Here is a 27,625-nt window from a genome sequence, read left to right on the forward strand (position 1 = left end):
TCTCGGAACAAGCAAATCTGTATCTACAGATCTGTTTTATTCTGTGCATCACATCTAATGCCATGAAAAATTCACACATGCCACACGTCTTCTATGCACTGCATTTACTGGACAATAACCTTGAAATAATAACCTAAAGGAAAAATGACTGACAACAACCATGTATAATATTGTTTCCCAGGATTCTTTCAAAAGTATGAAATGTTAACAGCAAGAGCCAAATTGGTAGACCTGTTCAATAAATTCCGCAATAGATTAGTGGAGAGCAAAAACAACACACGTCCATCGTCATGCCTGTAAAATGCGAGCCCGTGCTGTAGTCGCAGCTGACTGGACATCCAAGCAATCCAATTGAGGCTGGGCCCTCCCCCATCCCGACCAATAGCGCCTCTGTTGCTATCACATATTGTATTTTTAGCATTTGCAAAGCACTGCTCTTGCAAGCGTAATATCAGTTCGCCAAATAAAGTAGCGCATATTAACATCGACATTCTGGCTGATAAGAGTATTAAAATCCATCAGATACACAGTGCAGTGGATGTGCGCAGTGGGTATGCTGTTGTGCTGGGAAACACACAGATACATTAAACGAATAGCATAGGCCTACTGTATATTTTTAATGTGCTGTTTTGCCAAAGTTACAGTAAAATAATTTAAATGTTTGCCTGTGGTAACATGTATGTATAACGGATGGGCATAAGCAGACCAATTAAGAGTTCATTTATTAGCCCAGGTTACTATAATAACATAGAAGTAGTCCCTACAGATGGAGCGTCATAGGGAAGGGGTGTGAACATGGGGGGTTTCTTGTATAAATGCGCAAGATTGTCAAACACCAAAGTTTCTGCTGATCCCTTCATCCCCTCGTGCAGGCAGTGAGCTTGCACAATATCACGCTGTATTTCTGGAGTAGCCCAACTCGTTTGTTTTCGCTCGCAAATCCTCGTCTAAGATTTACCGTCCCCCACGTTCGAGTGCACTTTAAAACAAGGACTGAGGAACAACGTGACATGAGTAAGTATATCCACATAGTCTATGTTGGGCTTAACATATGGCTTTTAACATCTCACGTTGTCTACGTGTCGCTTACTGCAAAACGGTATATTTTGATGCAAAACGTGTTATAGTTAGAGCCAAACATAAATTGTATGGTCTGTAGGTTATTCTGAGACAGTGCATGGCAGGCTACTGAGGTGCTTATAAAAAAGACAAATGATGTTCGGACCGCAGGTTAGAGCTCTAGTATCTTTGGTATTGGCCAATGCGTGTCATTTAACTGCTTTTGGGTAGGCCTACCACTCGGATATTTTGCTTTTCAGTTTAGTATTGGGATGGGTTTCTTAAGCAACAAAATCCACTGCATTGACAATCACGGGTGTAAAACTTGGCTTTAAAGGTCAGCATTTAAATCCCCTCGAAGAATCCAGAAGCATTGCTGTTGTCAATACGGATACGGTGTTTTCAAGGCTGCATTTTGTATCAGTTTATTCTACCAGCAGCTCAGGGAGTGCAATAAAAGTATAATATGTGACTGCCCTTTATGCATGTGTTTGTCTAGTTGCCGTCATTCACGGTACACCAGAGATAGGAGGTTGCCGTTCGGTGTTTCTGTACACACACCCATGCAGTTACCCTTTTTCCTGAAAGGAGCAGAGTGCATGAAGAGTGGGGGCATGGAACCTTTATTATTTTGAAGCTTTCGGCGCACTGGGCCGCGTTCAAAAAAAGTCAGGCTACCCCCTATATCATTAAATAAGTGTCTGGCAGGGAAACTGTAGCACAGTGGACTGGGATGCAATGTTTAATCCACACTTCGCAGGCACAGGATGGTGAAAGTGCGATCTGGCATTACAATCCAAACACTCTGGCCATGCCATGTCCCTTCGTTTATGACTGCATCTGTCCAAAGCGGGAAGAGGTCACAAGTAATTTGGGCATCATAAATGACATTGACTGTGCACGCATCAGTGTAAAAACAATGAATTGCCAACATTTGGTGCTTTACGTCCAAAAATAACTAGAGAGACCAGGACCAATGTCGCTGCAGCCTAGGCCAAGGCGGCATACAGACTGAGACTCCCAACGGAGTTCGCTCCCGGACGTGCGGTCCCCGGTGTTTCTATCACTCCCGGACTTGCGGTCCCCACCCGATTATATTTCACGTATTATCATATACTGCCACATACAAGCAATTTAGGGTTAGGGTTAGGGTTAGGGTTAGGTTTAGGGTTAGGGTTAGGGTTAAGGTTAGGGTTAGGGTTAAGGTTAGGGTTAGAAACAAAAAACTAACATCAACAAGATAACTGGCTCCGTAATATGGCGGTGGTACCGTTAGTCTGGCTAGTGGGAGCGAGATGAAATGGGAGTGTAATGAGATGGGAGCGTGAATCTGGGAATCGGCCAAGGCCTGTCATTTTGAAGGGAGTGTAGGCTAGTTTAACACTAGGCCATCACATGGAGGTCATTCATGTCCCTATGGGGCCTTCTATCTATCAGCCACGTTGCTTAAAACGTAGGCTACTGTATGGCAGAGCAACTAATACAATCAACGGTACAATTTTGTAGTTATGAATTTGTGAACTGCCTTGAAGTAGCTTAAACCGAACACTTCGATGCCGTCGACGGATGATATTACTGCCTGTAGGCTACACTTTCTCACCTCATCTCACTCAAGAATACTTGAGCACTCTTGTCACCATTCATTTGAGGACGACATAGCCATCACTTCTTCCCAAAGCTATTGCGAAATAACACTGACCATTTAATCTACTCAAAGGCTATTCACAATCACGACATAATTGCTAGGTGGTCCTTGCTGCTATGTTTTGATGGTGCGGAGGCGGGTAGGGTTATCGTTTACACGCGTGATGATGACGTCAATGCCATTGCACATTGGGAAATGGTGTTTTAGAAATTCTCTTCATACACAACCTTCCATTTTATATGCCTATGTTGGCTGTAATGTTGAACGTCACATCAATTGCATTGACATTTTGTGGATGTTTATGCTTTGCAGGGTTGTTGATTGGTGTTGTGGCCTTTTATTTTCCTGTGTTCTTTGCATGAAACAGGTTTACTTTAATATACTCATGTCCCTAAACTCATCGGTTAATACAACCAGGATCTCCCAGTTGTGCATGACTAAGTGCCTAATATAGTTTCTTCCTGATCTCATCACATGTACAAGTCTTTTTTTGTTAAACAAATGAATGCATGTTATATGCATACAAAAGAATGGCCTTGTCATCTCTTGATTAAACGGATAAAGCTGTGGAATGACTACTTGAAAACCAGCTCTATTATGCTAGGTATCAAATGGGCTGGGTTTCTCCCCCTCTTGTGTAATGTCTGTGCTCTATACTTTTTGACAGTAACTGACTTCACTGTTCTCTTTGTGTTCTAGGAGGATTGTTGCTTGAGCAATGAAGACCATGGCACTCTTTCACCAATCTTTATAATGAGCACCTCTGATATACTGGAATAAGACACCTCCCAGTCCAGGAAGTAAAAAGCAACAGAGGAGAGAAAACTCTGACTTGGAACAGTGGCTTCAACCGAGTGTAAACACGGCTTTGCTTTCGAGACTGCCTTCTTCTAACCATGCACCTGGAGGTGAAGGTGGCCATCAACTTCATCGTCTCCTACCTGTACAACAAGCTCCCCAGACGCCGGGCAGACCTGTTCGGCGAGGAGTTGGAGCACATCCTCCTCACCCGCTACGAGGGCCACTGGTACTCTGAGGACCCTCTGCGGGGGTCCGCGTACCGATGCCTGCACTTGGGCTTCATCAAGGACCCCACCGTGGAGCTGGCAGCCAGGCGGAGCGGGCTGGACACTGAGGAGGTCCGGGCCAACGTCCCCGAGGAGCTGGCCGTCTGGATCGACCCCCACGAGGTGTCCTATAGGATCGGGGAAGGCGGCTCGCTGAAGGTGCTCTACTTTGACAACCCGCTCGGTCTGGGAGGTGGCGAGAGTGGAGAGGTGGCATCGCCAGTAGTAGAGGGAGACCTCCTCACCACCATGGTGGACGACGTGAAGAACATGGCCTTCAACCCGGAGGCCCAGGTGTTTGTGCCCATCAGCGACCAGATGTCTCCGGTCCTCCTGCCCTCTCTCTCCAACTCCCCGACCCCCATGTCTACCTCGTCCTGCCAGGGCATGTACGGGTACTCTGCATCCAGTACCCCGACCAACCAACCCACCGCTCACTCCTCCAACACCTCCACTCCATCTCCACCGAGCGCTGCGCTCCCCTACCTACAGACCCAGCAGCATCAGCATGCACCTCTCCCCCCTCCAAACGCTCGGCCGCCCCCTCAGCCCATCACCTTCACAACGGCCAGCTTCGCCGCCACCAAGTTTGGCTCCACCAAGATGAAGAAGTCGAGTGCCACCGGAAACACTGTGATGCCCAGCATGGGAATGCCTCCTGTCCCGGCTCCCCCACCTGCTCCTCTTCCTCAGCACCAGCAGGTCCAGCCACAGCAGCAGATGCTCAGCCGCACCCCCGCCTCCATCTCCCCTCCGGGGCTGCTGAAGCACAAGGCCCTGTCCCTGTCCCTGCACTCGCTAGGAGGGGGGCCCGTGCCTAGCCAGCTTTCCCCCAATGCCAAAGAGTTTGTCTTTCCCTCCGCCCAAGGCCACCTCTTCTTCGATGTCGATGTCACCGCCGCCGCTGCCGCAGCAACCTCGGCCTTGCAGCCTGCTCACAGCTGCCCCTTTCAGTCGGCACCGCCTGCCCTTGCCGCTCACCCGCACGCCCGCCCACCCTTCGATCCCTTCTCCAGCCCTCCTCCAGCCCAAGCTGTGGGCCTCATCAATGCCAACACAGGCTTGTCGTTTGTGGAGAAGCCCACGTTTGTTGAAGGCCTGAGCGGATACAACCTGCAGTACCCCAGCCAAGCCTTCCAGCCTGTGGTCTTGGCCAATTAAGCCTCCAGTCTTTTGGTGATCTGACGTGGCCACATGAAGGTACTGGTGGTCATTTGAGGACCCCCCTCCCCCTCCCTTCCCCTCAGAGTTGTTACTAATGCTTAGCATAGCTAAGAGCTTAGAGCTAATATTAAGACTACTACAGGCGTGACTACTTTTTCTGACTTACCATATCATTCATACATCTATTTTTTAAGTTGTTCCTCATGTTAAAGGAGTAACAAGCCTTTTGTTTAACTTTCTGTTGGTCTTTTGGGTTAAATGTTGACCATTTTCACAGCTGTTTCTACACTGACCTTACCACCCCCCGACACTACACTGGCAGGGTTCTTGCTGTCAAGCTTGCACTGCAACCATCCTACTGTGGAATAGATAAAAGCTGAATGATATGGATGGCTTTGGAAAGCTAGGCTGTGTCTTGGCATGCTGTGTCTGTTAGACCTGAGCAATGATTATTTCAGTGTGAAGTCACGAATGCACTTTCTCCTCTTGTTTTGTGCCAACATCATTTCCTGTGCGCTTTCATTTTGTGGCTAATGACCTCAAGTCAGCCTTTGTGTGGAGGGCCTGATGTTGGTTAAGCTGATACTGCACACGTGTAACACGCGCGTTCAAGCTTATTGTGAATTTTTGATTGTGTAAGGCTTAGGGAACATTCTGGTTAAAATGTGCAATGATTTGTGTGTATGTAATGCTGTTGATGAAGTAGGATTGTATGTAAAGGGGTCCAATCTCAGCGTGTTTTGCAAAGAATTGGTCAGCGCACAAGAAAGGACAAACCGATCAGGTCAGCCTGAGCTAAATGTACAAGACGACGACCATCAAGCCTTTTCGATATAACTGGCAACTAATCTGTTTTCTGGCTCCCCTCCGAGCGGACTCGCATGCACATAAGTACTCCCAGTCAGCAGAGCGTGAAGGTGAGGGCGGTATTGGATGGGGGGTGGGGGGGTGGAGAGAAGAGGGGGGGTATAGTGGCAGGGATTGTGATGAATGGCTTAGTGTGACTTTGAACTATGAAGATTTTTTTTAGCCTGCAAGGAGAGAAGGCGGTGAGGTAAAGCGGTGGCATCTGTGAAGGGCTTTGGCCCATCATGTCCGCCCTGTTTCTGTTGTGCTGCAGTGAGTAGACAGGCTCTTTTTAAAAGAAAATAATTTGCACAATATATAATGGTTTGTTTTTGGTCGCCAGGCTTTGGTGAACAACACCGTTTGGTATTTACCGTTTCAATGTGAAGGCAAATCCAATGCAATAGAAGACTGTGTCTCCAGATGATGAATGTTGCCTGGTCAGGTCTGATTTATGCAGTATACGGGAGTCCTCTGGCTCTGTCGATTCTGGGGAGAAAGGCAGAAGATTGACAGGCCTCATACTCAAGTTCACTTACTGAAATGTCCACAGGGACAAAAAGAGGAAAGCCATAATATCATCAACTGTTCTTTCTTTGCTAGTGAGCGACCTGATTGATGGGTGTTGTCATGTTGGATTAAGATATTCTGAGTAAAGAGGTACTGTCTCATCGGTTGAATGTTTTTTGTTTTTTTCTTTGTTGCTGTTTTCTTCTGTCTGTGCTCGAGTTGTGCCCGTGAATATTTCATGTGTAAGCTGACCCCTTTCGACCCTTAACTTAACTCAACGCTGCCCTTTCATCAACAACTCATTACTATTTTTTTCTCTGATTTTGATGGGTTGGGTACTGGTCTGTTTGTAACTATGACGATTGGGAGGTATTGGGTGAAATTTTTTTACATTTGTTTGTAATTTATTTACAATTTTCTATTTTTTCCTGTGTGTTTTTTGAAAGGAAAATACCTACGACATTTATAAAAAGTATAACATGAATATGTATAGATTTCTTATGTTTAAATATCCTTTCTTTAGTTTCTTATGTGCTGAGGTTATTTTTTCAGATTAACTATAAATATATATATATATATGCAAGAAGAGACAAATAAAATGTGTAAATCAAAGTATTGAATGTGTATTGTACCTTGTACAGAGTTTTGTTTAATAAAAGACGGGTAATAGAGTATATGTTCATCTGAGGCGTTTCTTTCAAGAGTTTCAGGATTGAATGTTTACAGTTTGGGTTGGCATTTCATTCTCTGTCCTCTTCAACAAAAGTCTTGAAATACAAATTGGTCATCTGTGTGATCGTAAAGGCAGTCTAACACCCATGTATTGCTCTGGGTCCCACCAGCAGGTTCTTGTCGAGCTCAGTCACCAGCCCGGCAATTCACAACCTTGTAGGTTCTGTTATTGTACCCAGATGCCACTGATGGGTCTGTTCTGGTGGTTGATCATCTTCACCTGGGCTTTGATCCCTTAGCAGGTACAATTGTACTCGGCCTGAAATGGTGGCCAGGCAGTTGGCAGTAGTCCCTGTAATCTGATCTGGGACGACCAGAATAAACCGTTTCTATTGTGGCCGCCTCTCCAATGCAGCCCAGCAAGCAAGACGGTCTTGCAAGCTCACAGATGACCTGTTCATTATGTGCAATGTGGAAAGCCATCCTTAAGACCAATACAATGCAGGTTCCCCTCGCCTGTCCTATACACTTGTCCCTCATATGGCTGTAATCTTGTAAAAGGTTTGGAGGGGTATTAATGTGCTCTGGACATCTATGGGATCAGGCAAGGTCCATCCTGCTTTATGTGAACAGCCCCCTTTAAACATGCAACAGAAGCATTTTCAAAGTTGATCTGTTAATTTTAATTCTTAAAAACCTAAGATGGTATTGAGCCAAGTCGTGCCCTTGTTTAACCATATATGAGTAGATTTAATGTTTTAGTTTATTGCACATTTAATGGGGGTGGTGGGAATGGGGGTTCTTGGGTTGTTTGAATATATGTAAGCAAGTCTCGTAAACACTGCGTGATGGCTGGTCACTTTTTTTGTTTTGCTCAAACGGATGTTTCTCCCACAGCTGGTGGTAGAATGCCAAGCTGTTTTGTTGTGGGGTTTAGTGTTGTCATTATCTGAAAGCTACATAATGCTTTGTACTCAAAGCTTAGTTCTGCATTTGCTGGGATTTTTTTGCATTTAGCAAAAAATGGTTAACTCCTTTGGTATGAGCCAGTGATATGCAAGATCTTTATTTTCACACCTGGTAGTGGGGCCCTGCCTTTGACCAAGAATGTCTTGAACTGAGGGAAACATAGTTTTGTATTTGAACATATATTGCATATATTGTACTGTATTTTAGTTTGCACTCTGGAGTATTTTGTTGACACAAATACAAGTTTATTTTATAATATTCAGCTTTCAAGAGTATATATATAAGACAAGGAAAATATGATCAGATATATTATTAACTGTTTTCTTTGCCTGAATTTTTGTTCTAGTTTTGTCCTCTTTTTCTAATTGATTGTTCTATTTGAATCTTTCACACACAAAATGCAATGACCTGTTTTCTGTGCTCCTCCCCCAGTGGGATTACTACAGCTGTTTCTTATTGTATGAGATTCTTTTTTAAAGGTTTGTAATAAAATAGTGACAAGTGGCTGCATGGTAAAATACCTGCTTGTCCTGTCCTCATTCTTTATGTTTTGTCTACTTAATCATCAAAAGTATTCTATCCAACATGACCAAAATGCTTTTGTTTGAAGGCCTAAAATACCTTACATTTCAGATCTGCACAAGATTAACCAAACAACAAAAAATGAGTTACATTCTGGTTTGTCCACCATTGGGCAAAAACTGATTACAGATAAACTGCTATCGTTCTTGTATCTCACCACAGATTTGTTTTCATGTGATTAAGGCCTGTGTTTTCAAAATGACACATGGCACAAACAAAACCAATGACCTACCTGCTCATATTTTCACTGTGTGGGTCACAATTGATCTTGTCCTCACACATAAAAGCCACACTCATGTGGTCTCTTTCATCAAGCATTAACGACCAACAGTGACACAGAAGGCCAAAAAAGAACTAAATACCAGTACGCATAATCCACTTTATCTGACCTTGTCAGTAATGGAGGAAAACAATTATACCAGACACTGTAAAGCAGGGCTTGGGGCCAGATGCGGCCCTTGGATGGCAAGGTTGTGGTATGTGTGACATCTGTGGCCGTGCATAATTTGCGATCACTAACTTTTCAGGTTGGGGATATCTTTACTATGCCTTCACATGAGAGTGAAATCTTATCTAAAACAATGTCACAAATAGACCATTAAGGCTACTAAGAAATAGAAGCGTGAATATGTTCTGTCTGTAAAGCTATCCGCTTGTTTCGCACCCTAACCTCAGACACCTCTATGTTCGGCCCCTTCACTGGAGGGAATTTGAAGAACTGGCGCCCGGTGACTTAATTGAATACCCCTGCTGTAAAGCATAACTTGGACAACACCATCTTGCCATTTATTGCAGAAGACACAAAGCCAAAACTGGTGAGCCATGTTGACAAGAACATAGACCTAGGCGTACATACATATGAAGAGTTTATTTGCAAAACAGTGTATCCACCATTTTTGACTTTTGCATCTTATTACTGAAAATGACTGTTCAGAGGTCTAATCAACTATGTGAGAATTCTTCTTCAGTCAAATATTTTGAGAACATACGTTTTCAGCCTATATAAAATGCATTTTGAAATGCAATGCAATGGAATGCCCAATACAAAAATGTCAATCCCCCAACATTCTACAAAATGGAGATACACCATTTTGCAAATAAACTCTTCGGGTCCTACGTACATACAGTACAAAGGCACAAATACATACAAATACAATACATATACAATACAACTTCAAATTGTGTACAAACATAAATTCATACAAAGGCAAAACAAAAAGTGAAACATGCATAATACTGAAAAATTGGTCTGGTTTGTGAATATTCAAGTTAATCTCCCTCCAATTGCAGTTTTTTTTTCCCTGGTGGCTTCAGACAAGGGGCCATCATTTTGTTGACACTGTTATTGATTCATCATGCATATATTTTTTGCCAGACGACCACATGGCCCTTACTAACAAAATGGTTTTTGTTTGTCTCCTGTGCTTCAACACAGCTCGTACTTGGTTTTTGACACTGCTGGCTGCTAAAATAATAATAATAATAATTTGAAAAATGAAATGTGAAAGACAGACATTACTACCGGTATATCAGAATAAGCTTTGGCCAAGAAGCCTATGTTCATGTAAATAGACTCCAGCAGGTGTGAGTTCATCCAGTATGCAGCACTGGTCAAATGTAAAATGTAAAATACAATACAAAACAATGGAAATTAAGTGGAGTGGATCATATTGATCAATACATAGGCCTACAACAACATTCACCACATACAGCACCTAAACTTGGTAATATTAGGCACTTGATGGAGAGCTGGGAAAGATATCCAGTATGATGATCAAGGCTCTAAATTAACTTTTTTCATCACTAGACTAGGCCTAAATGGTTGGTAGATGTTAATCTAGCCAAAGACACTCTCCTGGGACAAAGTGGCCAGTAAGTTGCTACCAGCCAAACTGAAATTTCACCTGCATTTGGCTGGTTGACTGGTGTTAATTTAGAGCCCTGATGATGATATATCAGAACTACCTCCAGCAGGTGAAGCATGGGAGATAATGAGCAATCGAGACATCACACTGACAAAGGATGTGGCCTGGTGCATTTCCATCATTGAAAACACTGCACTGTATGCTCAATGCCATGGCTTACAGCAACCCTTTAGTGGAATGCCGTCTGCCTTTTCAGTCATCTGTTGGTTGAGAGGTACTTTGTTGGTTGTAGGTACATTTCTTTATTAGATTTCAATAAGCTTCATCCTATTGTTGGGCGAGCCGAGGCCCTATTTCTTGAGTGGATTTCAGTCAACTGCATTCTTCTGGGCAATGGGCACCACCACCATGAAAGTGAAGGTTAAAGGGAGACAATCGACATGGGCCAGTGATAACAGCAGGTGGCTGCCTTTCTTAAAGACATGTCGTTCTCTTCCCTTTATGGAACACACACAGAAAAGCACACAGCACTGCACACGGCACACGGCAGGCACACGGCATCAGGTACACTATCTCTCTTCTCCTTATGATTGTGTCTCGTGCTCTCCCCCTCCTCTTTTCTCTCCTCTGTAAGCAGCATTTCATCAGTGCATCCGTGCTGCTGCTGCTCTCCCCATCTCTCATCCGTGCCGCTGCTGCTCTCCCCATCTCTCATCCCTGCCGTGGCTCTTCTCTCCCCCAATTTACCCACTCAGTTCAGTTCATCCTCCTGCCTGCCTCCCTCCCTGTGCTGGCTTTGTCTTTGAAGCAGATGTTATGCAACATCTCCCCCTTGTGTGTGCATGTATGATCATTATGCAACGGCACACACATGCAGCATGCCAATGAGGAAGAGGGCTGCTGAGGCTGAGGCAGACACGCTTTGGAAGATGGCACACGACACAAGCAGGGCTGCTATCAGCTTGTGCTGAGCCCAGGGCAAAGTCATCTAAAAGGGCCCCCCATCCAATACATACTACAATGTAATGAGGACCAAATTTTGGGCCCCCTCTCTCTCCCCAGACCCCTTTGTCCCCCCCACCTCTGTCGGCTTCCCTGCACACGCGCACACTCTACACTGAGGGTGTGTGTGCGCGCGCGCGACTCTGTGAGTGTGTAGGCACGTGTGCACTGTTGAACAAAAACCTGCACTCTTATCTCATGGACAGGTTATCTCTCCTTGTGATGATGGTAGATCACTGATGGCACGAACTGAAAAATCAAACGTCTCAAGAATTGACTCATCAAATTTGCCTTTATTAATATGTGACACAAGATACCGTTAAACATACAGCAATTATACACACTCCCATATTGATGGGGGAGAGAACATGTAGGAAAATGAAGGTGCTTTTTATATAAAAACAGAAACGAATGCCACTCTTTAAAAAATGATGAAAACAAAAGCTCAAATCCACTGTCCGATACCAAGTCACCGTCTACTTAAAAATAGTCCAGGCTTTTTCTTGTTTAAGCAAACGTCATATAGTTTGAAGTGAGGTGACAGGCTGCTACATTTCCAGAATCAAGGTATCTCTGATCACAGGTGATGACCAGTATCTTGATCATCATATGTTCTTTTTTCTTTTTTTTACAGAATGAAATTACAACCAAATCAAATGAATATTTCCAATATTTGCAGCATGAAAGATGCCAGGTGATTTTATTTTAAAACACCACTCATCAGTCACAATATTTATTTAAGTACATTAACACAGTGATTGATTTTTTTCCCCCAATAGGGCACACATTGTGCCTCACCACCACCCTCCACAATAAGATCCATAGAGGAAATAATACAAGAGAAGGAAAACAAGGAAACCAAATAACATTTCAGTGGAAGTACAGGAAGCAAGCAACTAGTGCTGTGGACTAACTACTCAATTATAGGTGCATTTCCCCACAGCATTCACCTGGATACAATTAGCTGCTCTGATGAAAATAAGGACACTGCTCTCCCCAACACATAATCAAAGAAACATTCTGTGCATCAAATGCAAAATGTATGTCCATATATCCTGCTGGTTCTGTCTGTTTTAAAGTCAAAAATTCTTGCAATCCAAACCAAGATTTTTGGAAGATTGACCTCATGGATTACCAGCATGCAGTAACCTTTTTGAGGCCTTCAGAATAATTTGACTCATCATTTCCTGCTTCAAAAACCTGTGCTTTCCTCTGTCAAAACTCCAGATTGTTTCCTCATACTGCGTTGCCACTGTTGCGATAACGAAGTATCTGCTGGAAGCACAACTACAACTTTGTTGCCCAATAATTCCCATTTCATTCCATTTACAGTTCTCAGCAACAGAGCTAACCTGTACCTTTATATATAAATATATATATATAAAATGGAAATGTCTGTTTCCATCTTGTTTGCTGACTGGTGGTGTCCATATTGATTTGAAGTCCTCATGGGGCCGTGACAAGCCCTCCCACTCCCACTAGCTTTCACAGTCCTTGGCCAAAACACCTTGGCCTTCTTTATAAAAGAAAATCAAATATAAATGGAGTGGCCCATCCCTCATGTGATTGGCTTTACCCCAGGAAGACAAACTACTCCTTAAATGTCCTTGACAGTCTATAATAATTTTGTACGAGGTAAACACAATGCTTGACTGGCAGGAGGAGTATAAAAAAAGAATTGCAATTATCTGATAACATGAGTACATATCTTGGCAAACACCCATCCATACCTAAAATATTTTTATTTTCAGAATCCCTGCACGGTTAAAGGTTTTTGTTTTGTGTACTTCTTTTACGACTCAAAAAAAAAAAACGTAGAAATCTGTGCACATGACAATCAATAGATGCATCGTGAAAGAGAAGCACGTCATTTACTAAATAATCAACTGTTTTAAAAAAAAAAAAAATCATAGTAACATCAGTAAAATACAAATTCTCAGGTATTGGCTGTGATTATAAGTCAATCACACTGAGACAATAAAACCAAACAAAATAAAAGGCAAGCCTATTTACAGTTTAGATAATAACAAATAACTGTTCCCTTTATGTCTATTAGAAATGACACACAAAATACACTTGATTCCTTTTAAAAAATGAAATCCCTCTGTGACAACATCCTCTTTCAAACAAAAAGCTCACTTTAATTATGCCAGCTTTTTACCAACGTGGTGGATAGCACCAGTCCTTAAAAGGCTTTCTTTACGCGTTTTTCAACTCTATTTTACAAACGAGTATGCAAGACCCATTGAGTATTACTATCGAGTATTTAAGAAGAGAAACCAACTGCCTCTGGTGAGTCACACGTTTCATTATCGTCATACCCTTTCCCAGAACAGGCATACACAATTGTACATGCGTACACACACACACACACACACACACACACACACACACACACACACACACACACACACACACACACACACACACACACACACACACACAGACAAAGATGAGAGTGCAAAACAGTGGGGAAGAGCGAACACAAAGTCTTTGTGTGGACGATTGAAGGACAGTACAAAAACCTTGTCTAGGAGGGACAAACACATACCCCCTCAAATAAACACACCATTCTCTTGAATCAGGAAGAAAGAGAAACTCATAGGGCTGTGTCACCACTACCACAAATGTCTACCAAAGCGCCGAGGAATACGCACACATTATTTTGAAGACACCTCGTCCCTTTTTTCTGTTCTCTTCTGCACACACACACACTCCCCCCACCAAGACGTCCATCCACTTTGGTGGTCATCCACTCTATTTATTCATTTATTCCTCTCCCTGGTTTTCGCTCTCTCTTTCTGCAGTCATGAATAAATCAATAAATCCTTCCCTGCACTTCACATGCCTTTGTCCTGAGTCCCCAACACAGTGCTTCAAACAAGAGGAAGAGAGAGAGAGAGAGTCAGTTATTTGGACTAGCAAGGGTTTTTTTTTTGGGGGGGGGGGGGGTAGAAATGGGAGAATGGTTGGTCAGGTGGGGAAAGGAGAGGGAAGACACATCATTCAACAGTCATGTACTGGGACTTCATGCTTTGCCTGGGTTGCTGCTGCTGCTGCTATTGGCCCATGGCCCAATTATCCTCTCGTGTAGGTTTTTTAGCCGTGGTGGCTAGTACAGAGGGAGTGGGATTCATGTGCCTTCTAAACGTCCCTGCAACTTGGCTTTATTTGACAGGCTCTCTTGGTAGCCATTTTCATCTTTCCGAGACTGAACTTTTCCCTTTTTCCCCCCTTTTTATACGGGTGTGGCAGCGAGTGCCTCGTTACACAGCTACTGCAACTCAAAACCGAGACCCATCCTGTCTCGCCATCACCTAGCGCCTCTGCGAACGTCGGCCAAAACCTTAGGTGTTTGTAACAGCATTCTGCAGGGACACTTTTTCTCTGGTGATGAAGTATTATGTGTTTTTTTTTTTTTCCACTTTGTTTTCGTTCTGCTTTCTTTAACTCCCAAAGTCATTGCTGCTGCTGCTGTTGCTGCTGCTGTTTTGTGGTTTGTAGTTGTTGGATTAATCAAGAGGCTTTTAAAGTTGTCCCTTACAGTGGCCCATACTTGGCCTCGTAGCGCGACAGAACGCTCTTGCAGCGGGTGTAGTCCTTGCGCAGCTCGGCCACCTCCTGCCGCAGTGCCGCGTTCTCGCGCTCCAAAAAGGAGGCACGCACCGCGATCTGGTTCTCCTTCAGCCGCCGCGCGTCCCGGGAGCGCTTGGCGGCCATGTTGTTCTTCTTCCTCCTGGACCAGTACTTGTCGTCCTGCAGGGGGAAGCAAGGGGGAGGAGGGGAGTGATATATGACATGTTTCCTGACTTATAAGCAGACCATGAAACCCTAGAATGTCAATAACGTAATAATAATAATCATTGAGTTAACTTGGGAAAATGTAATTGTATTTCTAATAGGTGAACTGCACTAGTTTGTGAAGAGGAATCCAAAACGTGATGGGAGCTTCAAGCAGTACAATTCCTCGCAATTTGTTTCACTTGCATCGCTTCTGATGCCAATTTTGAAAAAATATACCACTACATTACACTTGGCTGACTTTTATCTGAAGCAACATAGTTATTTGGAAACCTGGAGCAATGAGGGGTTACTTGATTTGCTCAAGGGCACTGTTCGCATGGATGATATGGCATTCAAACCTGCAGCCTTGTAGTCATCACAAGACTAGATCCCCAACCATTGAACCACGGCAAAACATACAGCAGAATGCATGCGCTTTCCATCATTACAGCTCTGGCCCACATACCTTTGCATCATTGGGAACAAACACCTTCTTGGCCTTCTTGATCATGGGCTGGGGCTTCAGCTCGTCCTCGGAGAAGCGATGCTTGCGGGGGTTGAAGAGTTCGCCCCCTGGGACGCTGGACAGGACCAAGTCAGTGGGGTCCGGCTGGTAGTTGATGTCCACTTCGATCTCTTCGGGATCCATCGGGGTCGGAGTGACGCGGTCTTTTGTCACTTTGCCTTCTAACAGAAGAAACAGTATGGTGGTTAACTTGTTGTTATCCCTTTATAAGGCAAATGACTATACTGGATCACTTCTGCAGTTTTTTTAAATAGATACAACTGACATGATTGGTTATGGGCTACGTATATGCCAAATTACACAATCGTAACGCCAAATAAATGGCAAAGGGCAATTGTAAAGCACACCTTTCCTACGATAAATTGCATAGGTAACCTCCAGACTCTCACTTGTGAGATCGTCTGGTGTTAACCAGGCAACTGGGACTGCAGAGAGAATGTTCAATCACCTTTAGGGCTGCACGATTATGGAAAAAAATGATGACCATGATTATTTGGGTCAAAATTACATGGTTATTATCATGATTATTACACAATAAAAAACAGCTGAATTTTGCACAGAATATTATTTAAAAATCACAAAATTTTTAAATCACAATTGTAATATGTATTATGTAGAAGGAAATACGATGACGCTTAGGTGGGCATACAGATTTTTGGCCAGAAACACTAGCCTGTGTCAATATGTTCTCGCCTCAAGGACGCCCAAAGTCAGGTCACTATATTGCCCCCTGTGCGATCACAATTAAATTGTCATGGTAAGTAATAATTCATAATAAGTAATATGTAATACAGCCATCATATTGACTGCCTTTAAATGTTGCATGGCTCGCCTTTATCATGAAGAGGATATATTGTTATAACAGTTTGTGAAACAGCAGTACTTGCAAATCGTGTCAGTTCTAATTAATCTTATGTTGGACTTGTATGACACAAAGCACCTCTTTGGGAGGTATGTAAAGCTTACAGCAGGGTAACAGACAGGGCTGATAGGGTAGTTACCATCATCAGATCGGGAGGCTGAGTATTTATTACCAGATCAGTAAGTCATATAGGAAAGTATGTGACATCGAAATATTTCACATGCTATACTTATACACATGTCAGCATGAAACAGCAAGTGCCTCCCCTGAATAGCCTATCTCAAGGAGAGGTGTGCGAGTTGAGCTTTGGCCTCACCTTGGCTTTGGGCCCATGGCTGTGATATGCATACATACATACTGTCCATACAGTACATGGCTGCTCATTCACATGGCCGACCTCCAGCTAACATGTGTGTGGAAAGAAACGGGTGGGAGATGGCAATGTCCTCTTTATTTAAGAGAGGGTCAAGGCTAGGGCAGTGTGTGCGAGGTGTCTACGAGATTTAGGTGCAAGTATTGGCATCAGGGCCGAATTATCCATAAGGGCCAGTGGCACAGTGCCCAAGGGCACCCACCATTTACAGCCAGTTAGGGGCCACCACATGACACAAACTTCATAAATATTGTTCATAAGGGGGGCACCTGCGTGGTATAGTGTCTTAATACAGTCCAGATTGGCATAGCAATTAAAGTCTTGCAGTTAAATGAAATGCAGGACTTTTGTTTGTAGTGGGGTTGCACGTTCTCTCTAATTGCTTTAAGTGTACGTGTGTGTGCGTGTCTGTATGATATTACCTGCTCTAGCTTTTACAGGTCTCAGTTCAGATGCATCAGTCAGAGATTCTGCATCGTCGTCATCCTCATCATATTCTTCCTCATCATCATCTTCCTCCTCCTCTTCTTCTTCCTCCTCCTCCTGCACCTCCTCTATCTTCCTCTTCTTTGCAGTCTTCTGCTCCTCCTTCTTGTTCTTCTTCTTCTCCTCCAAGGTCTGAGGCAGCTCCACAGCCAGCTCCGGAACCAGGGAATCCTTTGGTGAGGGGAGCAGCACCTCAGGCACCTGCTGTGTGGTGGTGGAGGCTACTGCTGCTGCTGCGGCCGCGGAGGTGGACAAGGCTGTTGCCTTGGCAGTCGCCACCACCACCACCCTGCCTCCAGCATTGTCAGCTGCTTCCTCCTCCTCCCCTGACTCGGCGCTCTGCTCCTGGGCCAAGCTGCTGCTCTTCTGCAGCTCCTCCTCCAGGGAGATGGGGATGCCGTTCTCCAGCAGGAACTCGTCCAGATCCATGTACTCCAGATGGAAGTTCTCCCCGTCGTAGGGGATGGTCTTCTCCCAGATGGCGGGGGTCAGGGAGGCCGAGACGCCCCCTGCTCCTGCCCCTGGTCCTCCGCTGCCGCCGCCGCCACCCCTGGCCGTGGTGCTGCCACCTCCACTGGTGGCATCTCCTCCAGACTCGGTGGCCTCAATCAGGCAAAGCTTCTCCTTCTTGATCTCTGCATATGTGCAGGGGCGTCCACGACAAAAACACAAACACACACACACACAAATGAATTACAGAGGTCACAGGGGGTCACATTGCCCAAGTCATAAGCGATTTTCTTGTGGAGATTTCCCACACATGACCAAATGCAGAGTACAACATCACTACTCAAACTACTAGTACAACAGTACTACCCAAAACAAATGCACGATGCAGGTAAAAGTTTGTTGCTGCTACTACTGCTGCCAGTGCCATGCATGCACAAACAACACAAATGTATACATACTGCTTCAAATCAATAACACGTTCATCATTTACAAATAACAATGCCATAGTAAATTACATGCGCCACATCTGGAGCGCAGGGTTTAAATATAGACACCCCGGTCTGTAACCAGAGGTGGCGCGGGGAAGCGGTGAGAACTTCATGTTCTTTCCTGACTACACTACACAGTCTGGGTACGGGCTGTTCCAACCGCCGCTGTGTTCAACAGTGAATGAGTTGACAATGAACACACTCAAAAACAATGGCTTCTTAAACCAAAACGCTGGTGTCAATACTAATTTGTGCAGATCTCCCCCAAACTAAACATGTTAGTCTACAACAGCAAATAGTTGACAGCTGGGAAGGCTATGTTGCAGGAGCGACTGGAAATAGCTTCACAGTTGTATCATTTTGAATCATAGTCTGCATGTGAGGTTAAGCCTATTGTTAACCCCCTCCTCTGCTTTGCGCGTAAAATGCTGCCAGCCACACAAGACCCAGGCTCACTATTCATCCACATGCGACACAGAAAACCAGAAACATACCATCGTCGCCTTCAAGAATGTTAGGTGGGGGGATGTCCATCACTTTCTTCAAAACAAAGGGAAATGGCTTCGCTTGTCCGGAGTTTGGAGCAAGGGTTAATGTAATTGTCGCTTCCCCAGGCATAATTGATTGCGCAGGAATCGGCTAAACACAAGAACGCACTATGTCCGATGGATGATTCCGTAAAGTTACTCGTTTGTTGTATCAGACCAGTCGCTGTAAGACCTCTTCTAAAAATTAGTTTCGCCAAAACAAACGCGTACCCGAACCTGTCTTCCCTTCTGCGCCTGTCGTTTAGATATTCATGATGTACACGCCTTGGGTAAAAATCTGCCGTCGCTGATAGGCCACTTCACTGGCGGTCATAAATATTAATACGATAACATCTGCAGGACGCGGTGTGTACTCGCACTCAAGGACAAGGCTCTCGGAAACTGAGACTCTATTGGTCGGCAGGGATCCAATCCCTCTCGTAGCAGCATATACATTCCGTGTGAAACGCTATCTCGGAAAAGAACACAGTGTCTCCAACGACACTGTCCCCACTGAAAAACCCTACCACACAGCACTGAAAGACATGCCTATCGTGTGTCCTTGAATCCTGAAATGGATCCTGATACACTCCGAAGAAATATAAAAAATAGAAAATAATTACACTGTAATAACAATAAAGATGCCAAATAATCATACAATAAAAAACTCTATTCTTTTTTTAATCGCACGATTAATTTAATGATCTTCATTCGACCAGGTTTCATATTTACAAACAATGCAGTCTGGTGCGCTTGTGCTTTTCCACTTCCGCTGAACACTCATGTCAAAACACGTGCAGCCCCCACCTCAGAGAACATTCATATGAGGGGCGGGGGTACCGCATGTGCAGGGCAGGCCCGTTTCTCCTCGTGCCTGCACACGCGCCAGCCAGCCACCGGAACGCACGAGAACAGACCAGAGCGCGCCTGCGCCATATAGCTGAATGTGTAAAATAATGTTTTGTTGTAGTGTTGTCTCGTGGATGCTCATTTGAATAAGCATAGCTCGCTCAAACCCACACTCACCTGCAGGTGCAGATAGAGAGAGAGCGCGCGCACGAGACACAGAGAATGTGTTAAGAAGGCCATGCCAGACACTATAAATTACGGAACATGAAATGAACCACCGTAATTTTGGACCTGATAGATCTATTAGGCTATTTATAAATCTATCAATCGCCCACACGGTAACAACTTGAGGCAATGTCGTTGATTGTGGAAGTCTAAGTAAGAACACACGCGCGCATAGACACCGACACGCGCGCGCGCACACAATGACTCATACTGAATCACTAACACTTCTCATCCATCCACCTGCACAATATTAATATGCAGGTGAGGCAAGTAGTGAGTAGCTTCAAAACAGCCAGTTCTCTGAGATTTGGCAGCAAAATTACAAGCCTGAGTCACATAATGTTTGGCAGTATATCTTGCACCTTGGCAAATAGGACATGTTTTTGATCAGAATCAGAAATTGAATGGCCAAGTATACCAGAAATTGTCTCGAGTAAGTGTTAACCCTTCAAAAATCTCTGGGCATAATACAGCCGCTTCCAAAAGTTTTGTCGCCTATCCATCTGTTTCGAACAACAGCTAATAACCTGCCTTTCAATTAATCACTTGACTTCAGAAGTCGCTCATATGAAAACTACAACCCTCCCAAATGAAGTTTTATGTACAAAAATAAATTTCATGCACCAAAGGAAGATTGACCATTTAATGAACACGGAAAGGGCAGATTTTCACAAGACAAACGTTTTGTCGCCTGTCGAACATAATGTGAAAATGAGCAGATAAGTCACATCAAATACGCAAATCAGGTGTCATACTTGATTAATTACTTAATCACTGAATCATTCTCACCTCTTCAGAAAATCAACTTTGGCCTTAGGTGTATGTTTAGGGTCATTGTAATCATGGAAAGCAACACAATGAAAAACTATGGAGGTCAATGAGAGATGGTGACATATTTGCTATTCGTAGAGCAATACATGTTTAAATTCATGATTTAATTAATTATAAAAGCCCTCAAACACCAGCAGCGTACATGCAGCTCCACTTAAGAGCTGTATCCCTACCATGTTTCACTTTAGGCACCATGCATTTGTTTTCATATTCTTCATCTCCAACACCATACAGTTTTGATGATATCAGTTTTAAAATGATTGATCTTGGGATCATGACTTCAGAGTATGAGTCCCATTGGCCTTCATTTTTGTCAGAATTAGGCCTGAACAACTCTTGGCCGGCTTTTTTGTGACAGGACAGTGGGAGAGACTTCTTTGTTTGTTTCTTACATTAAAACTGTATGGTGTTGGAGATGAAGAATATGAAAAAAACATGGTGCCTAAAGTGAAACATGGTAGGGATACAGCTCTTATGTGGAGCTGAATGAATGTTGCTGTTGTTTGAGGGCTTTTATCATTGATTAAATCATGCATTTTAACATGTATTGCTCTACGAATAGCAAATATGTCACCATCTCTCATTGACCTCCATTGTTTTTCATTGTGTTGCTTTCCATGATTACAATGACCCTAAACATACACCTAAGGCCAAAGTTGATTTTCTGAAGAGGTGAGAGTGATTCAGTGAACAAGTATGACACTTGATATGCGTATTTGAAGTGTTTTGAAGTGACTTATCTGCTCATTTTCACATTATGTTCGATAGGCGACAAAACTTTTGTCTTGTGAAAATCTGCCCTTTCCGTGTTGATTAAATGGTCAATCTTCCTTTGGTGCATGAAATTTATTTTTGTTCATAAAACTTCATTTGGGAGGGTTGTAGCTTTCATATGAGCGACTTCTGAAGCCAAGTGATTAATTGAAAGTCAGGTTATTAGCTGTTGCTCCAAACAGATGGATAGGCGACAAAAGGAGACGGCTGTATACACGATGGGCTGCAAGAATGTAGTGCGAAAATGAACATAATTACATTTTTCACATTTGTTTAGACTATATTCAGGCTTGTTGATAACCCCTACAAAGTCCAGATCTTAAGGCAAAGCCAAAGGCTTTGGGTAACAGTCTCTCATCTCGTCTCCTGATGGAAAAGGAATGTGACAGTGGATGAAAATAAATCCTATGACATTGCAAACCCTTATTGAACCAATGTCACACAGGTCATGCATGCCATACTGTAATCCAAGCTTAAAGTGGTCGAACAACATTTAATTGTGAGACCTTTTCTTGGTGGCGACTTTTGTTTTGCTATGGCCTACTTGGTTACCAAGACAAAAAAGTTGATTAGTGGATTAATTCAACAGCTAGCCAACTCATAGTCTGTGTCTCCCTCGCTCTCTCTCTCTGGAATAGTTTAGATTTTCTGTGTTACGATCATTATGTCTTTATGTTGAATCTAGTCATTCATTTTCCTTTTGAAAAAAACAAAAAAAAAAAACCCAAAGAAAATTGATTTTCTCCGGACGCAAAGATGCGAAGAATATCAGAAGGTAGGGACTATACAAAAACTCTGTGAAACTGTGCTTATTTTCTTCGTTTCTTTGTTTTCAAAAGGTGCACTGTGTAATATTTTTAGCTGTTTATTTCCAGAATTCATGCTGCCCATTCACAAATGTTACCTTTTCATGAATACTTACCACCACCATCAAATTCTAAGTATTCATTATGACCGGTAAAATTGCACTTTCCATGACATGAAAAGGTTGATGTTCTCCATGTCTGCCATTTTTAATTTCCAGAAATATATTTTTAGTTGCACAATGTACTGTACTTTGGGCATACTAGTAAACAATAGTTTATTACTAGTAAATATTCATGAAAAGGTCAAATTTGCTGCTCATTGAAACTGAGCTGCCTATTGCCATAATTGCAATACCTACTATGGCCACAATCCTACACAGTGCACCTTTAAGGGATGGACTTGATTTGAAGAAGTAGTAGGTGCAATTAAAGATGTGCAAGAACTATTTTTCTGTATCAGACAATTTATTCTTTTCTAGATTCCCTTGAGAATACAAAGCAGAATATTCCATTTTGGAGAAAAATCACCCACCCAAAATATCAAAATCACACTACAATATCAAACAACAGTAAGCAAATCAAGACCAATGCACATGATCCCATTACAAAAAAACTTTATTGGTACGTTTTGGTCCATTACCTTGATTGTGTTAGAAACGTCAAAACTAAAAACAAGACTGAGAGTGTGACTGATGGTACCTTTCAACATTCCGGTTGCACAGTTGGACCCATTTTCACATCACATTCAACATACTCCTTGCAAGGAAAGAAGTGTCACTTACGTGCACTGTGTGGATTAAGTCAATTGAGTTTCTGTTGGCTTTGTAACAGTGGCAGTAAACGTCTGGCAGTTTACAAAATGATCACAAGAAAGACAAAATTATTACATGCTAAAATTACTTCAATGTTCCAAAAAAAATTTCTTGAACAACAATAAAAATGGGATGTAACCATTAACAGGAGGAGTAACTAGATTTTCAACAACGCCTTGAAGACAAATACTTTGGCACACAGGTAAAGGTGACAACAGTCACACAGTAAGGTTTCATCAGGGGCACTTTCGGCTGAGTTGTGGCAGGGAATTGGATTGTCACTGCACTAGATCGCAAACTACTCAATGTACTGTGTAATCTGTAAAATGTACAAGTTGTAAGGCACTGAAGCAAGATCAATTCAGTATTTCACATTATGCGAAAGGTACAGATTATACCAAGAATAAACTACTAACTATTTTCTACTTGTTCTAATCTAGAGCGCAATTTCTTTTCTACTCCACAAATACACATGTACTACAGTGGTTGCATCTTCATCTCACAGTACCATAATACAGTAAGTAAGTAGGTCTATAGTTCCAAATGTGAGTACAGTTTGCATCTCCTGGTATGATGCATTGTGTGTATGACTGTTCAGGAATGTTCAAATTAGGACAAATGTTCAATTAAGACTTAAGAGAAAAAAAACAAAACAAAAAAAAACAAGCCAACCAACCAAACATGACAAAACAAAACAAACCCAAAACCAAAACGGATTCACGTGGTCTGCAACTGACCAGACTGTGGTAAACCTTGAAAATTTGACCCAAAAGAAACTAACTCCAATTCATTTGTGATGTCTCCCAGTTCTCCATTCAGTTCACCTGCCTTTTAATTGTGCAAAAGAGGTAGTGCCAGTGAACTACGACCAAAAACAAATATAAATGCTGCTGTCCAAATACACAATGTGATACAGTGGCTAATTCAACAGCAATACAATATGCTGTGTGCCATCTGCTTCTCCTTCCATAGATACAATCAAAGTGGTCTCTTTCTTACATTTTGATATAAGGAGGGCTCTAAATTAACTTTTTTTTAATCACTTGCCACAATGGCTAGTAGATGTTAATCTTACTAGCCAAACACACAAACTCAGTAATGGGTCAAAGTAGCTGGTAATTTGGTCTTTTCTACCAGCTAACCTGAAATTTCACCAGCATTTGGCCGGTTAGCTGGTATTAATTTAGAGCCCTGGTTGTAAAGAAAGCTCTATTAAGCTAACTGACCTTTCCCAGTTGGGTTATGATATACTGTTTGCAGGCTGGTCAGAACAATGCTAGCGCCAGTTCCTGCATTAGTTACATTCCGAATCGAGACGCTTACCTGCAAGCCACTCGCATTCAAATTGTACTGTGTGCTTTACCACAAAAGTATTTTTTGGTCCGCATTGCAAATCAATTTTCTGCTTTCTGAATGCTCACATTTGTGGCATGAACACGTCAGTTGAATCAATGTTAGGTGCGGGAACTCTTTTACAGCACAGTCCATAAAGAGTGTAATACATTGTATAGGACTAGATGAAACCCTCGTTTTTATACCAGAAATTAACTCGTAAGGCAACAAATTGGTGGCATAAAAATACTGTTTCAAAATTTCTACAAGCTCATATCAAAAGTATTGAAGATGACACAATCCTTAAGATTTAAAATCCTTACACTGCTGGTCACTTCATACAGAAATCCAAGTTGACTTGCATTTATCAGGTCACATATGACCATTGTAGTAGGTCATTTTAATTTTTGTAGTAATGAGGCTTTTATTTAGGAATTTAACCTGCATTGGAGTAATAAGGCTTTGGCCTACGACCATCTTCAGCTCTCAATGGCATTAGAATACCACGTCATCTTGAATAGGCACACACGGACGTAAACAAGTAAGTAATACTGATTATTAATCTAACCACAACTGTGGCTTGAATGTGCAAAAGTATTTCCATTGTAAAGGACAATTTAGTAGCTAGTGTGTTGACCGACAAGGTTTTTGGATTCTTATTTTGTGTATTATTTGACTTGTTGTATTCTATATTTTACGCATCATGATAAAATTCAAACAGTGGGCTGACAAGTAAAAGGTAAAACCGTCATTGTGGCAGTTTGCATATGTGGTATGAGTGTGTGTGTGTGTGTGTGTGTGTGTGTGTGTGTGTGTGTGTGTGTGTGTGTGTGTGTGTGTGTGTGTGTGTGTGTGTGTTTCTTACAGAGCATGGCCATGTTGTTCATGCATAAAATGTGCGCCATGAGGAATGGTCTAGTCCCGCAAGAGGAAATTGTACTTCCCGAAGTTGAAGTCTGTGGGTGCGATGAGCATGTCTGCGCGGGCCTTGGCCAGCTTCTGCCGCATGAAGGCCCGCCTCTCGTGCCACTCCTGCAGCTCCTCCTCGCTGTGGGCAAAGTCACAGGCCAACCCCTCTGGACACACACCATCCAACCTGCCAATCGCAACAGAGCAGAAGGTCAGCATAGGTAATCCACTACAACCTAGAGGTCATTAAATACAACTTAGAGGTCACCCTGAACATGTCACGGAGATGGGTTTTTTTAAGATCAGATGGTTGCAGGTTTGAATCCCACCATTCTACTCCCCATCCATGGCTGAGGTGCCCTTGAGCAAGGCACCTAACTCCACACTGCTCCACGGACTATGACCAATACCCCGTAGTTAAAAATAACGCCAAGTCCCTTTGGATAACAGTGTCAACTCAGCTAAGTGTAATGTAATGCCTCATTCCATCCTCCCACAGCATCTTCAGATTTTCATAATATCAGTGGAACCAAATGTTTTACATTCTGATATCTGTTCCTCTACTCTCTCTGGTATTACTATTATTTGACATAACTTATTTAGAGACTTTCTAATGTCACTGACACGAACAGGTGTGTCTTTTAAAAAATTAAAGAAACACTATGCAACTTTTTCATAGTCATGAAATGGCTTGGAACTCAGGGTTTTGCTTGACTGACCCGTTATGGCGAAAATGGGAATATTTCCATCACCATCTGGTGGTTCTGCTCCGAAACAGCACTTGCAGTTTTGCCTGGAGGCGCCGCGCCCTTTGTTGTTGTGGAATTTGTGGCCGCTAGGGGCATCTAGATTTCTATGGTGTATGAGTGGAACGAATGAGAGACCCATTCATCCCCTTCGTTTGCTAACTAAGCAGCAGCAGCTCGCTGAAAGCTGGCTACTGGCTAGCTGATTGTAAAATATCACGCTGGCATGCAGAGAAAACAACGAATGGGACTGCAAATAAATCACGAGCTAATTGAGATGAAAGGTTTGGACAGGCAAATATTTCGCTTATGTGAACATTGGAAAAGGGCTTCAGAACGGAGAGAGCCGAAGAGCAAATATGTGGATTTTATCACTCATTCACTGCACTGGGATATATGCATTAGCATTCTCAAAGTCCACGCCACCTCGTTTTAGTTTACAAAGCTACACAAATGTATACGAGTTGAAATCTGATGGCGCACATTTTACTTGATGTGAAAGGACACAATCAGTCGAGCGAGGCTAAAAATGTTGTTGCCGATCAAGAGGAAACAAAACGTGATCTCTAGCCGGCTTATGGGTGTCCACTTTCACTTTCAACACCACACAAGATAAAAACGCGTCTTGTCACCTCGACTTGGTAATCAAATCTTTATTATTACAACAAAATAAGCAATAGCCTTTTGTCTCCTCATTCTCCTAATGTACAGGTACTATATAGTTACTGGAAATGTGAAATAAAGACGGGGATATCTGCCGGGAACAAGTGGATCAAATAATAGTATCCATCTGAAGGAAGTGCAAACGTGATTGCAGTTGTGTGAAGTGAATAGACGAAGCAGCGAACTCATAAGCAAGGGGGAGAATCGCTGATAAAGAAGTGGAGAAGTGGAGAGCGCTGAATGCAAGGAAGGGAATCTGGCTAATTACAGAAGACGAAGAAATTTAATTCGCACATAATCTCGAAGCCAATGTCTGTCTAATTTAGTTCAACGCACATTTTCGGCAGAACCACTAGAGGCCGCCATAAAGTTGTTTACATCGGTGTGTTTATGTCAAAGTTGCATTGGATATCTTTAAAAAATAAATTTTAGGGGCTTTTTGACAGGACAGTATGAGATGCTGACAGGAAGTGAGTGGGAGAGAGAGATGGGGGAGGATTGGGAAATGACCCCGGCCGGACTCGAACCGGGGTCCCCATGGGCATGCAAGCCCAAATGTGGGGGGCTTTGCGCGCTGCGCCACAGCACCCCCACAAACAGGTGTGTCTTGGTGAGAGGGTAAGCTTTAGTCAATCACAATTATCTATTGAGGTCCACTGTGAGTTTTAAGTAGTTTCCTTTCAAAAAGCATGCTTTGCCTATTCGCAAATCTGATCCGTTTCATGAATATTTACGACTGCCATTAGTTTAAACGCATTCCTTATGGCTTGGAAATGTATACTTTTTATACATGAATAGGAAG

The 27,625-nt window shown here is 43.0% G+C and overlaps 3 protein-coding genes across 5 annotated transcripts in view; 1 reads left to right on the top strand and 2 right to left on the bottom strand.

The window, feature by feature from the left end:
• Positions 1-837: 837 nt before the first annotated feature.
• On the top strand, positions 838-5,868 carry LOC134468467 (protein Tob2). Its single transcript, XM_063222387.1, has 2 exons — positions 838-1,014; positions 3,404-5,868. The coding sequence occupies exon 2, from the start codon at positions 3,601-3,603 to the stop codon at positions 4,930-4,932; it is 1,332 nt and encodes a 443-aa protein (XP_063078457.1). The 5' UTR covers positions 838-1,014; positions 3,404-3,600; the 3' UTR covers positions 4,933-5,868.
• A 5,786-nt stretch (positions 5,869-11,654) lies between these two features.
• tefb (TEF transcription factor, PAR bZIP family member b) lies at positions 11,655-19,554 on the bottom strand. The gene is made up of 4 exons (XM_063222397.1): positions 18,844-19,554; positions 17,348-18,046; positions 15,631-15,851; positions 11,655-15,137 (listed from the first exon to the last, which is right to left on the bottom strand). The coding sequence occupies exons 1-4, from the start codon at positions 18,965-18,967 to the stop codon at positions 14,922-14,924; spliced, it is 1,260 nt and encodes a 419-aa protein (XP_063078467.1). The 5' UTR covers positions 18,968-19,554; the 3' UTR covers positions 11,655-14,921.
• A 3,404-nt stretch (positions 19,555-22,958) lies between these two features.
• Positions 22,959-27,625, bottom strand: part of zc3h7ba (zinc finger CCCH-type containing 7Ba) — a 30,762-nt gene continuing 26,095 nt past the window's right edge. For all 3 annotated transcript variants that reach the window (XM_063222414.1, XM_063222407.1, XM_063222421.1), the window contains one exon: positions 22,959-25,601. In XM_063222414.1, the coding sequence (XP_063078484.1) occupies positions 25,421-25,601 (181 nt within the window). In that variant the 3' untranslated portion in view covers positions 22,959-25,420. The remainder of the gene's footprint in view (positions 25,602-27,625) is intronic.

This window comes from Engraulis encrasicolus, chromosome 2, assembly GCF_034702125.1.
Source record: "Engraulis encrasicolus isolate BLACKSEA-1 chromosome 2, IST_EnEncr_1.0, whole genome shotgun sequence".
NCBI classification, from domain to species: Eukaryota; Metazoa; Chordata; class Actinopteri; order Clupeiformes; family Engraulidae; genus Engraulis; species Engraulis encrasicolus.

Coding starts and splice junctions, on each gene's coding strand:
- LOC134468467 (XM_063222387.1), top strand. CDS start 3,601: ATGCACCTGGAGGTGAAGGTGGCCATCAACTTCATCGTCTCCTACCTG.
- tefb (XM_063222397.1), bottom strand. CDS start 18,967: ATGCCTGGGGAAGCGACAATTACATTAACCCTTGCTCCAAACTCCGGA. Junction 18,047..18,843: donor CATTCTTGAAGGCGACGATG/GTATGTTTCTGG, acceptor GCACATATGCAG/AGATCAAGAAGGAGAAGCTT. Junction 15,852..17,347: donor ACCTGTAAAAGCTAGAGCAG/GTAATATCATAC, acceptor TTCTTCTGTTAG/AAGGCAAAGTGACAAAAGAC.